The 21,259-nt window shown below is 39.9% G+C and overlaps 1 protein-coding gene across 4 annotated transcripts in view; it reads right to left on the reverse strand.

Annotated features, from left to right (window-relative positions):
* The window catches only part of PLCB1 (phospholipase C beta 1), a 660,507-nt gene that overhangs the window by 155,131 nt on the left and 484,117 nt on the right, over window positions 1–21,259 (reverse strand). For all 4 annotated transcript variants that reach the window (XM_040637987.1, XM_040637985.1, XM_040637986.1 and 1 more), the window contains exons 11-12: window positions 13,565–13,722; window positions 2,800–2,882 (exon numbers count right to left, since the gene is read on the reverse strand). In XM_040637987.1, the coding sequence (XP_040493921.1) occupies window positions 2,800–2,882; window positions 13,565–13,722 (241 nt within the window). The remainder of the gene's footprint in view (window positions 1–2,799; window positions 2,883–13,564; window positions 13,723–21,259) is intronic.

A 21,259-nucleotide genomic window follows, 5' to 3' on the forward strand; every position in this document is an offset into this window, starting at 1 on the left:
CAGATCTCCCTTCGTTCGTAGACAGGGAATTTCAAGTACTCGGAGGGAAAACCAGAAAATCCAGTGGGTGTCTTCCTTTCTTCCTGCGTGAGTTTGCTTTGGAGATGTGGCTCAAAGGGGCCCAAACCACAGTTCCTAATCTGGCATTTTGTAGACACAGCACACCGGAGAATGAAATGGTCCACTAGAGATGGCAAATAGGTGGCGGGTGTTTGGGGGGTGGGGAGGGTGTCTCCTGGTCACTCTGTTGCGAAGGATTCTGAGGTTTATTTCTAGTGGGAAAGAGGGCTGCATGTGAAGAATGATGTCTGCCACCGGGTTCAGCAATGAGGTGAGGTGGCCCACCTGTCAAGCACGGGGTTTTACCTGCAAAGGGAAAAGGCTTACTTATTTTCTTTGGGTGCGTGATAATCCCCCCAGGAGAAGATTGAAGCTGAGAGATTTTTGACGTGTGAAGCTCGAGGATCATGGAAACATGAAGCAAACAGCTTTCCGGCCCGCGATAGACCTCGGTATCTTACTATTTCACTGCCATCAGCTTATCTCAATGGTTTGGGATAAATATCATGGCATCCTAGGAAGGTTGTTTTCCTGTTTTCTTTTGTGACATATGAATTATTAATAAACTTTTAATTGCTAAATATCTCCTTTTTAAACCCGAAAGGACAGTATCATGGTACTGTCTTTTTGCTTTTGTGTACAGTGCAAGGTTTGTTTTTCACACCTTGTTTTGGCCCTCTGTGTGTTTGGTGTTGAAAACCGCAAAAAATGTCCTGTGGTTAAGGGTCACAAGCCACAAAAAAGTGAACACTTATAGACAGTTGCTTTGTGGATGCTCTGGTTGTCCTAATTCGGTATTTTGAAGACCAGATGCAACTGCTTAGGTGTGGGGATAGCGTTGGTGAAACATGTGATTTCTGAAGCCAGACCAGCCAGATTTTGAATCCCAGCTCTACCACCGTTTAGCTGCCTGGCTTTGGGTAAGTTACTCACTCTCTTTGGGGCTCAGTTTCAACATCTGCAAAATAGGGATTGTTGTCATAATATTTATTCTTAGGAGCCCCTGGGTTTGTGGTGAGGGTTACATGACCTTACACCTGTAAGGCTGCTTGGCACATAATAGAAATTCAATAAATATTAACTGTTACTATGTTTGTGGTGGTAGGTGGCTGTTGATACCTCTCTGGTTCCCTTGTAGGAAAGTTCAGTGAGGCAGGTGTGAGAATCAAGAGTAGAACTAGAGCTTTTCATCTTGTCTAATTTATACAGAAACATTTCTTGAAGACCATAAATGTGCTGGATTCGAAGATATTTCTTGAAAAGGACATAATACATCAACAAGTCGGGGAACTTCCGTGCCTGAAAGAAAGGTGCTAAAGGACTGGGAGAGCCCAGTTACAGATGGCTGGGCAGAGATGAGAAAACACTCATGCGCGAGTCAGGGTCGTCACAGCACATGAGGTATTAAATACAGCAACTCAAGAGGTGCTCCCTTTAGTTCAAAGAGGAATAGCAATGAAAGAGAATCAATTCTTTTCTCTGCAACTGCCCCTCAGAAGTGTTAGAAAAACTATCCGCCAAATGATTAAATCATTCATTGGCTGACGGTCTCCCGGTGCAACAGAACCAAGAGCTGGTAAATGTAATATGGATTTCCTGAGGGCAAACTAGAAATACAGATAATTATAAAATTGGTTACTTCAAAATAAGGCCTCTCTCCATGATCACAGTAACAAATGATCACATTTAAGTACTTGGAAATTCCTCAGGCTGAAATTTGCTCATGACCCAACTGTTTCTTTAAGATTTTAGTGAATTCTTAAAGAATTAGTAAATTGAAGGGAGGGTTGCAAATTAGTTGGGCAAAGGGAATCAATCAGGGGTCTGGGAAAGACTTCCAATAAGAAGAAGGGTAAAAAAAGAACCCTTGAGCCACATTAGGACAGTGCTGTTGGCTTTTAGTTGAGAAATTTGGCTGAGGTCGTTGAAATGAAAGAGAGGGCATCACAAATACTTTTTTGAGCAATGGTAGTCACCACTACACAGTCTTCAGCCATTCATTCCCTGGACTAGAATTTTAGTTTCTTGAATTTTGATTCAAACATAGAAAAGACTCTTTCATTGTGAAGCACTTTAAATTGAGTAACAACTATAGGGAAAACTAATGCCCATATTTTAGATACAAATGTGTCTTACTCTGGCATTTTGTGATAAAATGAATATGAGTTGTCAGAGAATCTTTGCGTGGCTTAGCGATAAGTGCAGGCTATTTTTGAAACAGGATCCCATTTACAAATACTAACAAACAATGCAACTAATGGGAAGAGGAAGGAGGGAAGGGACCACCTGGTGGTCTGAGTTCTGTGTAAGTGCAGGCAGTAGAACAGAACTTACAGCTTTCCCTCCACCAGCTCCAGCATGTTCAGAACTGGCCATTTTCATGCGACACAACGGACTATAAACTTGCATGCAGTAGAAGGAGCTAATAATGAGGGAGGATTGTATAAGTGGCCCACCGAAAGAGAGACATGTATTATCCCGCAGCACTGCAAAAAAGGAGTCCTTAGTTTAAAATCCTGTGGACTGAAAATATATTCCACAAGTCCAGTGGATTATTGTAATATTAATAAGGTTTAAGCAAATAAATCCCAACATATGCAGATGAAAACATGACACTTAAGACACAGCATAATTAAGGAACACCATTAAGAATGTCAAATAATCTTAAATCTGATGCACAATTATTAAACATGCCCTATTAGGGAAAAAGACTCCCCAGTGAGCGTGTGGAGTACTTACGAATCTACGTGGTTCTCAAATGAAAGCAGAATTGGAAAAGGTGATGTCTTAAATGCACACTCAGCGATTGCTTCTATCACTTCCTAAAAATGAGAACATGCGCATATTCAGTATGCCAGAGTTGTAATGTGTATATACGTTTTCCCTTTGGGGCTACACACATTAACGTGGTTGCCTTTTTCATTCATAGAATTGTATGGAAAGACCTGAAGTGGCTAGAAGGGCTTGTGCAAGCTGCTGGACTATACATTTTCTGATTCTTTTTTCTTTCTTTCTTTCTTTCTTTCTTTCTTTCTTTCTTTCTTTCTTTCTTTCTTTCTTTCTTTCTTTCCTTTCTTTTTTTTTTTAAGATTTATCTATTTTAGAGAGACAGAGAGAGCATGAGCAGGGGTGGAGGGGAAGAGGGAAAGGGGGAGAGAGAGAGAGAGAGAGAGAGAAGTGGACTCCCCGCTGAGCATGAAGCCCTATGCGAGGCTAAGTGCCAGGACCCTGAGATGGTGACCTGAGCCAAAATCAAGAGTCGATCGCTTAATTGACTGCGTCACCCAGGTGCCTCTAGATTTTCTAATTCTTGACTTAACGAAGCAGAAAAAAAGAAGACTGGTTTGGTGAAGGGGAGACACAATTATAAAAGACAATCGTTCTTCTATTTGCTAATTATATATACATATTTTAATGAAAGAAGAAATCTAATCACATTATTAAAAAATTTGGATGAGAGAAGGCAACAATTTTCACCCATACATTCACCCTTTGAACAAAACCACTGTTGGTATTTGGTTGTATTTACTTCTAGTTTGTTTCTCATTTGTTTGTATAACTTGGTTTTGTTATAGTAAATATTCTACTTGTATTTTGTTGAACATTGTTATTGAGATGCAACCTTATTGAGATACAATGCAACCATTTAAAGCACACAACTGGATGGTGCTTAGTATATTCACAGAGTTGTGCAACCATCATCCCAATCTGATTAGGACATTTTATCACCCTGGAAAGAAACCACGTACCCATTAGCAGTCACTTCCTCTTTTCCCCATCCTGCTCCCACGCACCCTGCCCAAGGCAACCACTAATCTACTTTCTGTCTCCATAGATTTTGCCTTTCCCAAACATTTCATATAAATGGAATCATACAATAGGTGGCCTTTTATGCTCTGGCACTTTTCACTTAGCATGCTTTTGAGGTTCATCCGTGTTGTAACATGTATTAGTACTTCATTCCTCAATCTATATTTTTAAAGAATGTATATGTCATAAGCTTTAATAGCTGTATAAAATTCTAGGGAGCAGTAGTATTATAATTGATTTAATCATTACCCAACTGTTGGACAGGCACATTTAAAGAGCTATCATTCAGATAGTTCTACAAAGAACATCTCCATTTTTTCCTCGTATTTTGAATTACTTTCTGGGAATGAATTCTCAGAAGGGAAATTATTGAATTAAAGAATATGAATACTTTTATAGTCTCCCGCATTTCTCCAATTTATTTTTCATCTTTGATCGCCTAGAGTAATGTATGAAGGACCACATTTCAATGCATATCCAACCAGCTTTGGGCTCCAGGTTTTCCATGTTTTTCTTATTGAACTAGTATACTCACAATGTTTGTTTTTTAGTTGCATTTCTTCTTCTCATAGTCTCCTTTCAAGTAGGAATTTCTACTCTCATTCCTTTTCCACTATCTTCTCCACCTTCCTTAAAGGACGCATTGCTTTCCTTATATCCATGTGAGAAAGCTATTTCCCTGGCCCTAGAGTATAAATAAGGCTTTCTAATTCTGTACTACATTTGCATATATCCTCTGAGAAGGATTTGCCTGCACGGAGCAAAAGAATCACTCTCACTGTTTCTTAGAAGTGAATTCACAGATTGCCTTTCATACATTATCAGTTTAAATTTTATGATAGTTGATGCCATCAAAACTAAGTGCACTATAAATAGCAAGCAACACCAAGACTTTAAATTCTTGATTTTTTTTAGGACAAGCTTCAGATTCAAACAGGCTTGCATTTGAATCCTAAACTTCTTAGCTTTACAAACTGTGTGACCTTGGGAGAAATCACTTAATGCCTCCGTGCATTGACTTGCTGATATGTAAAGTGAGGGTGATAAAACTCAGTCCGTAAGCCTGTTCTGAGGAAGGATCCATCTATCTCATGATGAGCATATATTCTTCTTCTTCTTTTTTTTAAATTTTATTTATTCATTTGAGAGAGAGAGAGGGAAACAGAGCACAAGCAGGGGGACACGAGCTGGGAGCCAGCTATGGGGCTCCATCCCAGCACCTGGAGACCAAGATCTGAGCTGAAGGCAGCCGCTTTACCATCTGAGCCACGCAGGCACCCCGAGCACATATTCTTAAATCAACTCAGGCTCCTTACGGTGCTGGTGCCTCCCTCCTCACTCACCTTAAACCTTCCCTCTTAGACTCTTACTAATACAAACAAGAGCTACCATTAAATGAGCATTTATAATGTTCCCAGACACATATTTTAACTCATGCTATAAACATTCTCTAAGGAAAACATTATCCACTAATACAGATTATAAAATGGAGGCTCAGAGATATCAACCAATTTGCCCAAGGTCACAAAGAGGAGAATCCAAGAAACCCCAGGGAAATTTACCTGACTCTAGAGTTTATGTTCTTAACCCCTGCAGTAACTCTCATGTAGCTAATTAACCACCAAAGATCAAAGCCCTCAAAGTAACTGCAAATAGATATCATAAAGAAAGTAGGTGTTAAGTGTGAATAAAAAGGAGCTAGATTTGGTTGATTTCATAAATTTGGCCCTATTGTATCAGCTAAATGCAAAACACATTAGAGCTCTTCTTGGCTTCTCTTTCTCTAGTATCTTTTGATGTCAGCAATCCAGTCCAAAATCTACCCAGCATATAACCACATCTCAGCACGTCTACCTCTATCATCCTGACCCCAAACCTCTGCAATAACTGCTTTTGTAGCTTTCATCATCATTCCCACATATTCACTACCCTTTCCTGGGAGATCTGTTGACAACTGACATGGCCATGTCCTTTGTTTTGGCCGTTGAAATGTCTGTGAAAATGACATACTGAACACAGGGTCTTGAAGGGCCACCATGTGATTCTGCCATTTCTCTTTCCCCTCTGCCATGAACCCAGTGATATCACAGATTGGGCTGCTCTGTCCATGTGGCATATAGACGGTGTCAATCAGAACAACAGCCAACATCTAACCTGAATAAGAAATAAACCTTTGGCTCTAAACCACTGAGATTCTGGGGGTGAGGGGATGGGGTGTCCTGTTACTGCAGCAAAACCTAGCCGAGGCTTCTACGTTTCCCCCTACATTATATACCACAGCCATAGTGATTGCTCTTAAACACGAATCAGATTATTTCATTGCTTTGGAGTAAACCTTTCACTGGCCTTCCATTTCGCAGAATGAAATCCAAATTCTTTATTAGATCTGGCAGCTACTATCTCTCTAAATTCGTCACCTTTTCCTTTCCCATTGCTCACCCAGATATAGTCTATTGATCTTTTCTTCTTTTCCTCAAATACAACAAGCATGAGTTCATTTCTGTTCATCTGTTTCATTTCTTTTTTCATCTTTGTTACTTCTGTTAGGAATTCTCTTACCTGAAAGCAAGACTCACTTCCTTAATTTTGGGGGTGGTGGTCTCTGCTCAAATGTCATGTTACGCAAGTCTTTTTCCCACCACCCTGCTGAAAAGAGCACACCTTAGCCCCCTTTTCCTTCAATACTTACTTATGTTGCCTTAAAGGGCATGTCTCCATGTGTCATATTGTGTGTTTATTTTGGTCTATCTCTCCCCACTAGACCATAAGCTTCTTGGAGATAAACACTCAATTTTCTTCACGACTTTGTCCCTAGGGCTTAGGAAGTGCTAAGGCATATTCTAGACATTCACTAAATATCTTTTTTCTTTTTTTTTTTAAAGATTTTATTTTTTTATTTGACAGAGAGAGAGCACACAAACAGGGACAGCAGCAGAGGGAGAGGGAGAAGCAGACTCCTCGTTGAGCAAGGAGCATGCCAGGATCCTGGGATCATGACCTGAGGCAAAGACAGACACTTCACCGACTGAGCCACCCAGGCGCCCCGACCCTCATTAAATATTTTCAAATAAATGAATGAACTCAACATTCTTAACAGAAGAGAAACATCATTTATCTCGCTGCACTCCGGTTTAGTCTTCTACTGTTTCAGAGGTCAGTACGCATTCCATAAAGCGCCGGAGAGTAAGTATTTTAGCTTTGCTGGTCATGTGGTTTTTATGGCAATTATTCGACTTTGCCTTTGTAGACCCAAAGAAGCCACAGATAATATGTACACATGTGGATGTGCCTATGTGCCAACCAAACTTAGTTCATAAAAACAGGTGGTGGGCTGAATGTGGCCTGTGGAAGGTAGTCAGTCAACCCCTGGGCTAGTTTGTTCAGCGGCTTAAGCAAAGCTTGAAACTCGATTGTAACCACAGGCAAATGTTATTTTGTATTAAAGAAGTTTGAATATTGATTCCATACTCAATAGCCCAGTTAACTTTAACAACGCTGTGGCCAATATTTCCAATCAAGGTTGAGTGTTGCCTTAAGGAAAAAATCTTTCAAACATAAAAGTAAATAAAAGTGTAATCAGTCTTTGATAACTTTTCTGAGGATGACTGTTGTCTGTGGCTATTTGAGAATTAGTGCAACTGCCTTTATTAACGAAGGCTGACTGCAGACCTGCCCCAGGAGCATCTGGGCCAATGAGAGTCAGGCCTGCAAGCAGGTGAGAAACCTAACACTTCTCCCTCAGAAAGTGGGTGTTTTGCCTCCAGCCAAAGGGCTATCTCTCTTTTTCTCTGGCAAATGAAATGTGAGTGTTTTTCTAGGTCTGCTCTCAGACTCATAGGGAGTTTGTGCCTTCCTCCATCTTGCCAGCTCCCTGCTTCTGGTTCTCTCTTCCCACAGCTGGGATGCTAGCAGCCGGAACAGCAGCTGGGCTCTGGGATCCCGGGCCTTCCTGGCTGCGTCTCCTACTTCTCCCTCTTCCTCCCTCTGGCATTCTGGTCTTCTGCACTTGACTTCGGACACCCTTCTCGGCTCCCCCTGGGCCTCTAACCGAGGCTGGGCTGTGTTTAGTTTGGGCTCCGGGTTTCTTCCTAGAAGTGGACAACAGGGGTTGTACGGGCAGGGCCTCTACAGCCTCTACCACGGCAACTTTACAACTGACTTAACTCAAACCCCTCCATCCCATCCTGACTTCATAAAAATTCTTTGCACGTGGAATACCACAACCATTACATTTACAGAAACAAAGCTAAAGTGTGGCTTTAAAAAATTCAATTATTATACCAATAACTAACATGTACAGAGCACTCACTGTGCGCCAAACCTTGTTCTAAGCGATGTCTATGTATTAAGTAGGGTCTCTGAATGCTTACAACAACCCTAGAAGGTAAGAACTATTATCTTTTCCATTGTGCTCATAAGAAAGAAGCTAGGTCCGGTAAGGGAGCTTCTCCAAGCTCCTGCAGCCAGCCAGTCCTTGGGAGAGCTGGTGTCGGACACTGGCATCAGCTCCAGAAATGCATTCTTTTTTTTTTTTTTTTAAGATTTTTATTTTTATTTATTTGACAGAGAGACAGCCAGCCAGATAGGGAACACAAGCAGGGGGAGTGGAAGAGGAAGAAGCAGGCTCCCAGCGGAGAAGCCTGATGTGGGGCTGGATCCCAAAACACCAGGATCACGCCCTGAGCCGAAGGCAGAGTTAACGACTGCGCTACCCAGGTGCCCCTCAGAAATGCATTCTTAACTTCTAGTCTCTTTTCTCTTTCCTCCCATCCTTTCCCCCCTCCCACTGTCCATCTCTCCTCACCTCCACCATAACTTCAGCCACTGGCATAGGAAACCTTTTTGAACCTTCAAAGCCAAAGAAAGCACTTACTAGATTTCATCTAGTAACCGTAGTTGGGAGCACCTGAAAAACTCAGAAGTCTTTCTATAGAACTTTCATGTTTTAATGGCGTTTTAATCTGCATGGTGTGCATGGTCATTGAGGATGAGAAAACCTATTATAAGCTTTAAGTTTGGTTCTCACATCTGAGCTCTCATTACTGGGCATTGGATCGAAAGTACCTTACTGCTCAATTGCTCCTTATTAAGCCAAAACTGTTTTCAGGGACTTCTAACACTGGATTCAGTAATCTATAAACCATATGGCTCAATTACTAACCTCCAGTGGGAAAAACTGCCCTTGAAATCCTTCAGCCCTGATAGACAACAGCAGGATGTATTTGGATATCCATTTTATGTGACCATTTACGAAGCTGTTAAATTGCATCCTAAATTATTATTTTTCTCAGAGCTTTATTTTCAGAAATGCTCGATTTAACCACATGCTCAAATTTAATATATTTTCGTCATCAATTTTATCACATTACCCACTTTTCCATCTTATACAATTGCTGGTAACAAAGGAGCTGCCTGAGGGGAGAAAAAGGAGCAATTTGGGGATGGAATGGGCGGGGGGTGGTGGTGTCTAGCGTGGGGAGGAAGGAGACTGAGTGGGAGCAGACAGAATTCGCCAAGTGGCGAATTACTATGTCATAACCATCAGAAAGGCTAAGGCAATGAGGCAAAGAAATAGAACAGCAGATATATGAGATAAATAATAAATAAATCCAGAGTGCAAAATAGAGTCTTCCATAAAGACGCTGAATTATAGCATGTCCCCTTTCTCAGAACATAACCTTTTATTTAGGCCCATATAATAAATAGGTAGTAAATGCCAATAGGAACTTTTACTTTTGGGGATACGTCGCACAGAAGCTTTTCAGATTACATAGATTGAGAGTAGATAAACGGTGGGACATAAAAATGATGAACTTTTGTAATCAGTTTATTTTGCTGTTGCAGTATGTGCTGTGGGTATAGAATACAGCCTAATCGCACCATGAAGGTCAGGTCCAGATACATGGGATAGCCAAAACTGGCACACGCTCGGAGAGTCTTTGCACTGCCCACCAATATAGCATACCTGGAATGCGACACATGAAAACGGAGAAAGACAAAATTCATTTATCTGAAGGACAGAGGCAAGAAAGACTAAAATTAAAAGCTATGCTGTAATTTGTCTATTTGCTTGGGGATGGGAAGAGTCATTAAAACACACACACACACACACACACACACACATTTGTTGTGCACCTGTTATATTCTTTTCGAAGTGCTTGGGACAGATCAGGGAACAAAACAAAGATCTCTATCTTGGTGGTGCTTACATGCTAGTAGAAGAATAGAAGGAGACAGGGAATAAACAAGAAACATAATAATTAAGTAAATTAAGCAGAGTGGCAGGAAGTGATAAGGTGCCACTTGGTAAATGCAAAAAATAAAGTGGTGCTGGGGAGTGTATCGGGAGTGTGGGAGTGGGTGTGATAGCTCCTTACAGTACTAAATACAGTGGTCCCAGTAGGCCTCGTTGAAAAGGCAGCATTTGAGAAAGGCTTCAAGGAGTTAAGAGGTGAGCCATGCAGATACCTGGGGGAAGAACATTCCAGGCAGAGTCTCACAACCTGTGCAAAGGCTGTGAGGTGGACCTGCCTCGCATAGTCAAGGAACAGCAGAGCTTTGGCGTCTGTGTGGCTCAGTCAGTTAAGTGTCTGCCTTCGGCTCAGGTCATGGTCTCAGGGTTCTGGCATCGAGCCCCACATCAGGGTGCCTGCTCAGCAAAGTGTCTGCTTCTCCATTTCCCTCTACCCCTCCCCACCACTCAACCTTTCTCTCTCAAATAAATAAATAAAATATTTAAAAATAAAAATAAAAAAAGAACAGCAGAGCCCGATGGAGGTGTAGCCAAGTGAATGAGGGGGAAAGGGGTAATGGGTGTGTGTGTGGGGGGTTGGATCACACAGGCTCTTGTCCCCCACTTCTCTTTTTTACCCTTTCTTCCAAAGTCACATACACACTGATTTCTGGAAAAGCAGACTCTGTGCTGATAAGCCTGCCCAGCAAGCTGGGACTGTGGTGAGGCAAGGGAGGGGTCTAAATGCAAAGGGTAAGGAGACACTCACCTTCGGGTACCAGCTCTGCATGTACATGACACCGAGAGCAAATGGCTCCTTTAATTCTGCATGTGAGGTGCCGCACTAAGCCTCACCTCAGTCCTAAGCTTGATGCAGAGAATTCCTGCTCTCTATTTGACCACAAAACAGGTTGGCATTTCTATTATCCACAGCCAGCCTAGCCTGCCACCGCCACCACCTACCCACATCTTTGCAAGAATAATCCACCCTGCAAATGTGCATTAGCAAGAAGCATGGCTGGACAAACCAACCACTGGGGAGATGAGTTTCCTGCTCCCTTTGGCCACCCCCACCCTCCACTGGCAGGCAGAGAGAGGAAGCAGTATTCTGGGCTAGATTTAGTCTTCTAGTTTCTACATCTGTCTGCAAACGTGTGGATGTGGTGGAGAAGTGATGCTTCCCCAGCCCAGGAAGAGATGTCCAGTCAGTCTGTGATGCTGGGATCACAGATGTGACTGAAGAACCAGTTGTACAGACAAGTGCACAGGGTGTGTCACTCTAAGCTGACTTGGTGTCTGAGATCAAGAAGCCAATGCCCCACATAAAATTAATAGGCCTTAGAATACTCTTGGTGTTTATCTCTCCACCCATCCACCCCCGCCCCATCCCAGAACTCAAAGAACCTTGAGGATTATAAATTTTCAAGAATATATAATTGTGGGGTGCCTGGGAGGCTCAGTTGGTTAAGCAGTTGTCTTCGGCTCAGGTCATGATCTCTGGGTCCTGAGATCAAGCTTCGTGTCCAGCTTCCTGCTCAGCAGGGAGTCTGCTTCTCTCTCTCTCTCTGCTCTTCCCCACTGCTTGTTCTCTCTCTTTCTCAAATAAATAAATAAAATCTTTAAAGAATTTATAATTGCTCCCCATATGGACTCTGAGGGGACCATGAGCAGGGGTGGGAGGGCCCTGCTGGTACTGGGAAAATTTATAAGGCTTTCAGTCCCTTAGTGCAATAATGGCTCCGTCAGGATGTGGTATCTCCCTTCCCACGATTATCTCCATCCATCAACAGCCAGATGAGCCCAAACTGCACTCAATCCACATCAGGGTCATCTGTGCCCTACCTTTGCTTAAAGAGCCCAAGGAGATTAGGGGTTGGTATCTTAGAGAGCTGACAAAGGACAATGGCAGGAGCGGGGAGAATGGGGGACTATGGAAGTGAGACAAAAACCCACTGATTTTTCCATTAAGGAAAAACAAAAGAACTTGAGTGCTCCCTTTCAGAAACAGATATAAATGTAAAGATTTGATCAGAATTAAGGTCACTTTCATATTAAACTTTGTTGTAAAATTTAGTGAAGGGTGCTATATATCTTTAATTACCGTGCTGTAGCCTAAGTTTAAGAAATCATGAGAAGTCAGGTTCCCCAGACACAACATAGTGAACATATTTTAAGGTGCTAATGATATCAATTCTGAACGCATTTTTATTACTGTCAAATATGGTACCTTTGATCAGGAAATCCATTTATCTCAATTGAAATCTGGCTATTCCTTGACGATCTTGCTTCTCTTTTGCTGCTCTCTCAAGTGATAGCGGTTTATTTTCTCACATCCCAGGTGCCCCGGGGCCAAAAACTGGATAGTAGGGTTTTTTTTGCTCCCGATGCCATTTTTGCGTTCCAATTCTCATAAGGCACTCCAACCAGCTTTTACCACTTCCTCTCTTGTGCCACTTACTGAGCTCCCCTCATTCAGCAAAGACTTTGGTAAGTGCCTCACTGTCTTCTTCATCCAAAGCTTTGTCACCAATATTGGTGACATTAACATATAATTCATCCAACATTCTGCCCTCTCAGCACTCTGACCGCCCCATTTTCAATGGCCTTGTCCCCCACTCTACCTTAACTATCCACATACTTGGACTGTTTCCTTGGTTGGTTAGGGCGAGAGTTAGTGACCCAAAGCCAGTTCTGTCCTGAGACCCAGGTGACACAGGTAATGGGACTCACGCCTTGGGATCTGTGCTCTAGAGGTTGTTCTCTGGCCCTTCTTTTCTGGTTTACTTCCAAAGACATGAGAAGCCTGAGTCAGCAAAAAACACATTTCCCCTATAGCCCGTATATCCTCTTCCCACATTGTTCTCTGGGTCCCTAGAACCCCCGAATTCCCCCACTCAAATGATTCCATGCTCCTGGGGTTGTCTCTTTTCAGGGGATATGAACATAACTTGGATATTTGGACTTCTGCGTCCATATGCATGAATGTTAGACCCTTTATGATGTAGGATGGAGTCTTGTGTGGAAAGAGAAGGGAGATGACCAAACACACCCTCATCCCTAGCTAATAAGAATGGCTGAAGCTCCTTATCAATTACAGCTTTAATTTCACCTCCTAGATAGGATTTATTAAGATACCCAATCACAGAATTATTTCTGCTTATTGACAGTAACCAATCTATAGCAAAACCTTACTTTCTTGAACCCTCACCCAAATCACCTAATATAAGCCCAAATCCTATAAGTCCTCCCTGAGGCGCTTTTCCTGAGACACCACAGCTCTCCATGACATGATGCTAATTACTCACAAATACACTACAAATTTTAGCCTCTAAAATTGCAAAGATGATTAATATAGCCTATAGACTTAATTATAACCACTGGGATTTTCTACCTTCGGAGGATTTACCCAAAAGGGTTCAGGTCTCCCTAGTTTCTTCTGTTAGCAATATTCATTCACTCTACCTTGAAGGATATTTCAGTTGTCATGGTGAACCCATGGGTGATGACTGGTTCCTCTTCAGCAGTCCGTCCCTTCCAGCAGTCCAACTCCACACAGCGACAACCAGACAGGAGCACTTGGCGATACATCTCAACAGAGGAGTTTCCAGCCAACTGGCCAGCTATAAAACACCAACAAAAGGATCCTTAGAATCCTACAAAGCCGGGCGCCTGGGTGGCACAGCGGTTAAGCGTCTGCCCTCGGCTGAGGGCGTGATCCCGGCGTTATGGGATCGAGCCCCACATCAGGCTCCTCCGCTATGAGCCTGCTGCTTCCTCTCCCACTCCCCCTGCTTGTGTTCCCTCTCTCACTGGCTGTCTCTATCTCTGTCGAATAAATAAATAAAATCTTAAAAAAAAAAAAAAAAGAATCCTACAAAGCAAGGAAGACATTGGTAGCTTCCTAGAAAATCTTTTCAACAATGGGAGAACAAAGAGTTCAAGAGCTTGTGTAGTTGGTGTCAACCTTCTGCCTCAACATATCAAAGGTTAGTGGCATAATCCCAAATGTAATTGTGGCTCCCTAGCAGTAGTTTTAGGGAAGAGAAAAACAGAAGGAAAAGAGCATTGTAAAAATAACAATAACTCATGTTTCCTAACTGCTTACCATGCGCCAACTATAGTTCTTCTGACTTTACATGTATTACCACATTTAATCTTCATAAAAACCTCTCTTGTATAACTACCTTTATTTTTTGAATATTTATTTTCAGATAATGAAAATGGCAGAGAGGAATTCATGTGCTCAAGTTTCCAAAGCTGGTAAATGGAAGATCTAGGATTATAACTCAAAACTCAGTATTTTAGTCTGAGTCTCTAAGGCTATTCTGTTGTAAATCAAGCCTTCTGTCATGTTTATCCAAAGCACAAATGCTTAGAAACATTCTCTTTTCAGAAGTGGAATAAATTTGTAGGAATAAATTTAAATTTAACCAAAAGAGTGTAAAACATATTCTCTAATAATTATAAAGCAGTGTTGAAAAAATTAAAGAAGACCTAAATAAATGGAAAGACAACCCATGTTCATGGAACAGAAGACTTAGTATTGCTAAGATAACACTGTTGCCCAAATTTATTTACAAGTTCAATTCCTACAGAACTCCTAAGTTGGTTTTTTACATAAATTAACAAGCTGATTCTAAAATTCCTAAGGAAATGTAAAGAATCCCAAATGGCTAAAACAACTTTAAAAAATATGAACAAAGTTGGAGGACCTACATTTCCCTATTTCAAAACTTAACTACAAAACTACAAGACAGTGTGTTACTGGTATAAGGACAGACATATAGATCAATGGAATAGAACTGAGAGTCCAGAAATAAACCTTCACATTTATCTTCAGTTGACTTACAACAAAGGTGCCAAGACAATTCATTGCAGAAAGCATCATATTTTCAACAAATAGTGCTAGGACAACTGGATAGCCACACGCAAAATAATGAAGTTGGATCCCCATCTCATATCATAAACAAAAAAAGTTAACTAGAAATGGATTAAGCTCCTAAATATAAGACATAAAACTATGAAATTCTTAGAAGAAAACAGAGGGGTAAATCTTTGTGACCTGGATTAGGCAATGGTTTTTGTAGATATGACACCAAAAGCAAGCAACAGAGAGAAAAAAAAAATAGATACACGTTCTCAAAACTTAAAACTTTTGTAAACAGAACTGAAGTACTCTAGTAAAGTGATAAGAATTGTTAATAATCAAAGCACTTGCGAAGTCTGAGAGTAGGAATGGAAACGAAATTAGTCCTATGCCATTTCAGTAGTTATTGGAAGGTACTCACTTCTTGATAAGTTATTTCTTAAAGATTAATAATAAATAACCTTTGAGACAAGCCCACCATCAACACACAAATGGAAGTTTTTGGTTTTCCACATTGAAGATTTTCTCTGATTTCTACTCTTTAAGTCTCCATCATTTTTTAAATAGTCAGTTAAAAAGTGACATGCTGATGAAAACTGTCAAAATGACTTTGAAATGGACAGGCTCTGTGTGGTGGAGACATACAGAACAAAGAAAATGGGATTAAGCCTGTTGGCTGAATTTTATTTTTATATGCATGTCACAACACCCAAACATCAGCATAACAAAAGGATGACATTCTTGAGTTCTACAGAGCCCTAGTAAATGCCTGAAAGGCTGATTAAGTAGGTTTTCATAATCACTTTTCTCTGCTGAAAAAATTGGGCCTTTTAAACACACAAATGTGTTTGCAAAAGAAGAAATGCTGACAAAGTAATCTAGAAAGTTCCTAATGCTAGGTAATCAATTTGCCATTTATAATTGACTCAAAGTTTGTTGTAATAAAGGTCTCTGCTGCAGCAAAAAGGGGGGGGGGTTAGGGACAGTGAGGGCGAGGAGAAAAGATAGTCATTTACGTGATTTTTAAGCTTAAGGGGGGCTACTTTAGCTAAAGGAAGTGAAGGATTCAAATAATACTTGGTTAACTCATTAAAAATGCTAGCTCCTGCAGAAAATTGTATGTTATTAAAGAGCAGAGCAGATTTTCTTGTGTATTATGTAGCAAATTGTTTAAGTGTATTTCTGACTATCCAATATCATTACGATTTCTGAATCTATTTCATTAATTGGTCGTTGAGTGTTTCTAACTTCAGTAGGGAAGTTGCCATGGGTTCATAAGCTAGAGAAGGTTTAATGGTAGATTGAAGTAGATAAATACCTAATTCACACTAGAGTTTTCAGTCATAAAAGATTCAAAAAATCTCTAGAAACATTTCTTTGGATTTGCATGCAATTTTTCTTTTTTAATCATTCAAAGAATAAGAGGAATTTGATGTACTTTTTGAATGTTGATCAGTTAATGTTTTTAAAGACATCATAAGGCATGGGGTTGGGTTTGTGAGATGCAAAGGAATATGAAGAAAAAAAACACTAAAAAATGGAAGATGAGAGAGAGAGTGTCTATGTTGTGTTTATTGTCCAACACCTAAGCCCAAAATAATCCTTCCAAAATCAACTGTTGTTCAATCTTAAAATGAATAGTCTTTATAAGAAATGGAAGCCTCCCAAAGAAAGCATATTTTAGGAAAACTCACATTTACCCATAATTGCCCTATTCCTTGGCATGCATGTTAGGTTTCCTGTGTGTTTTCCTTCATTTATGGAGATTTTTTTTTCCAAATATGTATTAATATTATCCATTATTTCCTCCTTTTCTGCCTAAATCCTCAAACCTAGTTTATTTTTCTTCCCTAACATTCCTAACTCCTCATTATTATATCCCACCTGCCCATTATATTTCCATTTGATTACATCCAATAAATATAGCTTCTGGGGCCAGGGGATTGCCTGGGGTTGGAATTAATGATATGTCATGAGTCCCTCAACCCTTGTTATTTCTGAAACTAGTATCTGACATCACCTCTGCCTGGCTGTGAATACCCTCTGGAGTACATTCCAAGTCCATGATTGAACTTGGGAGCCAAAGCTCCATCTCAGATTAATTCATAATACTGCCCCAAGTCATAGCTCTGCAACTTCTCACTTGACTGCATTCATTTTGGTTGGCTGGCTACATTCAATGTGCTTTGTCTAAGATTACCCAAGGCATCCATGGATGGAAGAGACCAGAAAATTGAAAATAACACCCCTCTATTAACACAGGCTTCTGAGAAATTGTCTGTATTTACAGTTATCATTACATATTTTCTTTTCAACCTCTACGCAAAAAGTTTCCAGAACATTATGCATTTGTTAATTCAGTGGCCTTCTTCAATAAACAGTATCTCCTTCAATAAATGGAGATGGGAACTATTTCTCCTTTTGCTTTCAGTGCTGTGTCAGCCATTCAGGTCACCTAATTCCACAGTTAGAGTTGAGGAAACTGTCCAAAATATAAAGGATGTGTTATTCATCTTGACCATTCCTAGGGGCATTGAGTATGATCTGATGTCTCTCCCACAGTATCTGCCAGCTGCCCCAGGGAGACCATGAAGCTGTCTTCAACATGGATCCAATTGCCATAAGGAGGCTTAAGTGAGAAAGTGGGGAAGCAACTTTCAGCATATGCCTTACTGATCATATAAGCCTCACCATTAGGATCTGTGCACATTCCCAAACATGTCCTCTGTGCGAGGCAAAATATGAGCTCCTGGGGATGCAAAAATGACATGAGACCTATTCTTTACCCTTACCCATCTAGGTAGGTAGGCAAGTACACATAACAGAGATGTTCTCATGTGCCAGGGAGTTTAAACTCTTACCCCAACCTCATTCTTCTTGGCTTCCCTTTCTTTCTCTTTCTTCTCACCAATAGAATTCTATTTCGATTCTATTTAATTAAGGTTCTGATATGCTTCAGGATCCCCTCCTCAGTCCTGGGGTAAATCTTAATTCTTCCTAATCATGCACAGGAGTTCTGTGGCCCACGTTAGTGATTAATGTGAGCACTGCTGTGTGGTGTAGCTCTGGGCTATATCTAATACAGTGTAAAGGAAAGGCTACAGGGTAGGGTTGGGGGGGCCACCTCACTCATACAAAGGGCCACAAGACAGGGACTTCCCCTGTGCCACATGTGGATCTTATTTCATAGGGAGGCAATGCTCATGGTGCAAAAGCATCTTGCAGCCATAAGGGGAGCAAAGAGACAGAAAGCATCTGGGTCTCTGATGACATCAGTGAATTTTTGGTTTAATCAACCCTCTACCACTTTGCTTCTGGACTTCTTGTTGTGATTGGCAATAAATTCCTTAACATTTAAGTCATTAAGTAACAGTATCCTATTACTTATGGCCAAAAACACTCTGGCTGTCTCAATTTACCTTCATTTCACAAGTGAAGAAACTAAGGCTTAGAAGAGTTAATTTACTTAAAGGAAGATCTGAATGTGGTCTATTTGCTAAACATGATCTCTTCCCATTCTACCACTTAACTTTCACAGGTTTGTGTATATTTTACACCAAAACTAAATTATAAAAGGTTACATATGCTAAGGGTTAAAAGGATAGGAGAGATGGGAAAGTAGAGAGTGACACTCTGTCTGGGTTGGTAGTGTATAAATGACAAGGGTAAAACTATGCCTTGAATTATTTCTAGAACTTTTTTGCAGTCCAGAGCATATATGTGAGAAGAGGAGTTGAATAATTATTTGATATATTCAATCAGATAATTTAATTCATCAGAGGATAACAAAAACCTCAAATCTATTTTTTTTCTAAGCTGAATGAGGATGTTAATTATTCAGAGATATACTACTTTGCGTTGTCCATGAATTCGGAACAATTATCTCCCAAAAGGATTGGAGTATGGGAAGATTTATGAAGAGCTGAAAAAGTATAGGTTGAAATGAGTGCATACTGTTCTGTCCTGAGAGAATTTTGTTTTGAGTCATAGGGTGGATTCCTCAAGGAAAAACAATAATTTAAAACATAATCACTACTTGATGTACTGCCAAGACTATCCAAAACCCTAGAAAAATGACCATCATAATTAAAAATCAACTCATTCTGTGCATGCATTTCTCTCAATGCTCCTATTTATTTTTCCTTTTGGGCATCTTGATGGTCAACAAAGGGGCAATAATGAGTAAAGAAATAGACATAATAACAATAACACATTGCTAAATTGATTGGTTTTCATACTGTACATTTAGTTTTTATAGTTCCTTTGAATGCTGGAAAGACAACATTCCAAATATCAAAATCCTCCTTATCTGAATCTGGACTAGCCATGTCTCAGGAATACCAGCTCTCAGTGTGCTCCAGGAAAATAAGTAGGGTGGTGACTGTGGGGGAAGAGGGTTGATCAGAACCTTAATGATTGTGAATCAGTAAGTTTTTTCCCCTATATTCAAAACATACTGCAGTAAGTACAAACCTTTTTACCTAGCATTTTAAAAACTCATTCGAGTAGGAAAACTCCTTTTTCCATCAAATACCCTTTATGTGAAATAACATTTCTACAGAAAAATTTTCTACTTGTTCTGGAAATGCCTATAAAATGTAAAATCTCATTTCCTAGATATTGATTTTAACATTTAATTGGATTCTATTGGGTTACACATTGGTTATAAATTTATTTTATAATATTCTTAATTGGCTTTGGGAAGTTTGAATTTCTATATCATCACCATTTATATTTTACCCAAAAGCCTCTGGGAGAGTTCTGCATTAGAGTTCTACATTAGGTTTATCTATAATAAAAGCAAGGATACTAATAATATCGTATGAAGTAAAACCAAATTTCACCAATAAGTCAGAAGAGAATTTCAGACAAAACATCCAGAGCCCGTATTAGAATTTATATGTACATTTTTTTTGTTAACTATATGGAATCTTCTTTTTAATCCCCTGTAGGAAAATGAAAAATTTTGACTGGTATTGGGATAAGGTGATATTGTGAAAATGTGGACTTCCATAATGCAAACGTCAGTAAAATAATATATGGCTCAGAAAAGCGAGCAAGTTAAAAAAAACCATAAAGGTTAGAATATGGTTTCACATAGATAACATAGTTTTAAACCTGAATATTTGAAAATATGTAATTCTAATACTATGGGAAATTGCATAATTGGAGAGAGAATTGGTTTACTTGGTCAGAAATCATGTGTATCAGGTGGTGGTGATATAAAACCTTTGTACTGAAATTGGAGACAGCTATTTGAGGCCTTTCTTCATCAAAAAAGAGAGTAGACCCTTCTCCTTCCTAGTAAGCTCTCTAACTACTGATAACTATTAGCTATTAAGATATGCTAACAGTCCAAAACCAAGCCAACACAATGAAGCCAAATTCTCAAACACATCTGTGCTTACCAAGTTATTCAGAGGGAGGGTGAATGAGTGACTCTGGAAGAAATTCTTTGGACTAAAAATCCTTAATGAAACGCAGTTGAAAACAACAAAAAGGAATTGCAGAGAAAAAAGGAATAGTATTCTATAGGTTTATTGTTCCTACTGATACCGAATAATTTTCTTGGAGCCATTACTGTTGTTAGTGAAGTAACTGAACTAATTATGTATAATCTCATAGGTGTCAAGATTGATAAAGAAAGCAGAGTTATAGAATCAGGAATTTAAATAAATTAGAAGGTAAGAATGAAGATAGTTCTGTGAACCGGCACAGTTCAGACACAAATGTATCTTTTCTTGCTTTGTTCACTGAAATGGTCTGGAAACAATGTTCCATTGTGCAGGGTTCAAACTGCTGTTACCCATACAATTTTTTTTCCACTAAAAGAAACCAGAGGTTATTCGGGGAAAAGTCTGATTCCATGGTGGTGCAGAACGGAACAAGGTGAGCCTGGGAGGTCTTTATGAGCCAGAAAGCAAGGACATTTTCAATGGTCAATGGGTCATGTCAGCCTAAAAAATGTTCCCATTGACCAAAGCTGAGACAATTTGAGTATCAAAAAGAGAACAGTGGCTGTGGTTGGTGAACTTACATAAAATCTAAAAACCATAAAGATAAACTAATCTAAAAATCTAAAAGCTAAGATAAATAAAAGCTAAATAAAAAGCTAAGATAATCTAAAAATCCATAAAGATAAGCAGAAAGAGGGAATATATTCTGAGAGAAGGTAAAATGAATAGACTGTATATCCAATCAGTCTTATTATTCAATCATTTTGCTACCATTGCCTCATTTATTATATGACAAATAATATAGATACTAATGAATGTAAACACATCAGTTGG

This window comes from Ursus maritimus, unplaced genomic scaffold, assembly GCF_017311325.1.
Source record: "Ursus maritimus isolate PB19 unplaced genomic scaffold, ASM1731132v1 scaffold_22, whole genome shotgun sequence".
Lineage (NCBI taxonomy): Eukaryota > Metazoa > Chordata > Mammalia > Carnivora > Ursidae > Ursus > Ursus maritimus.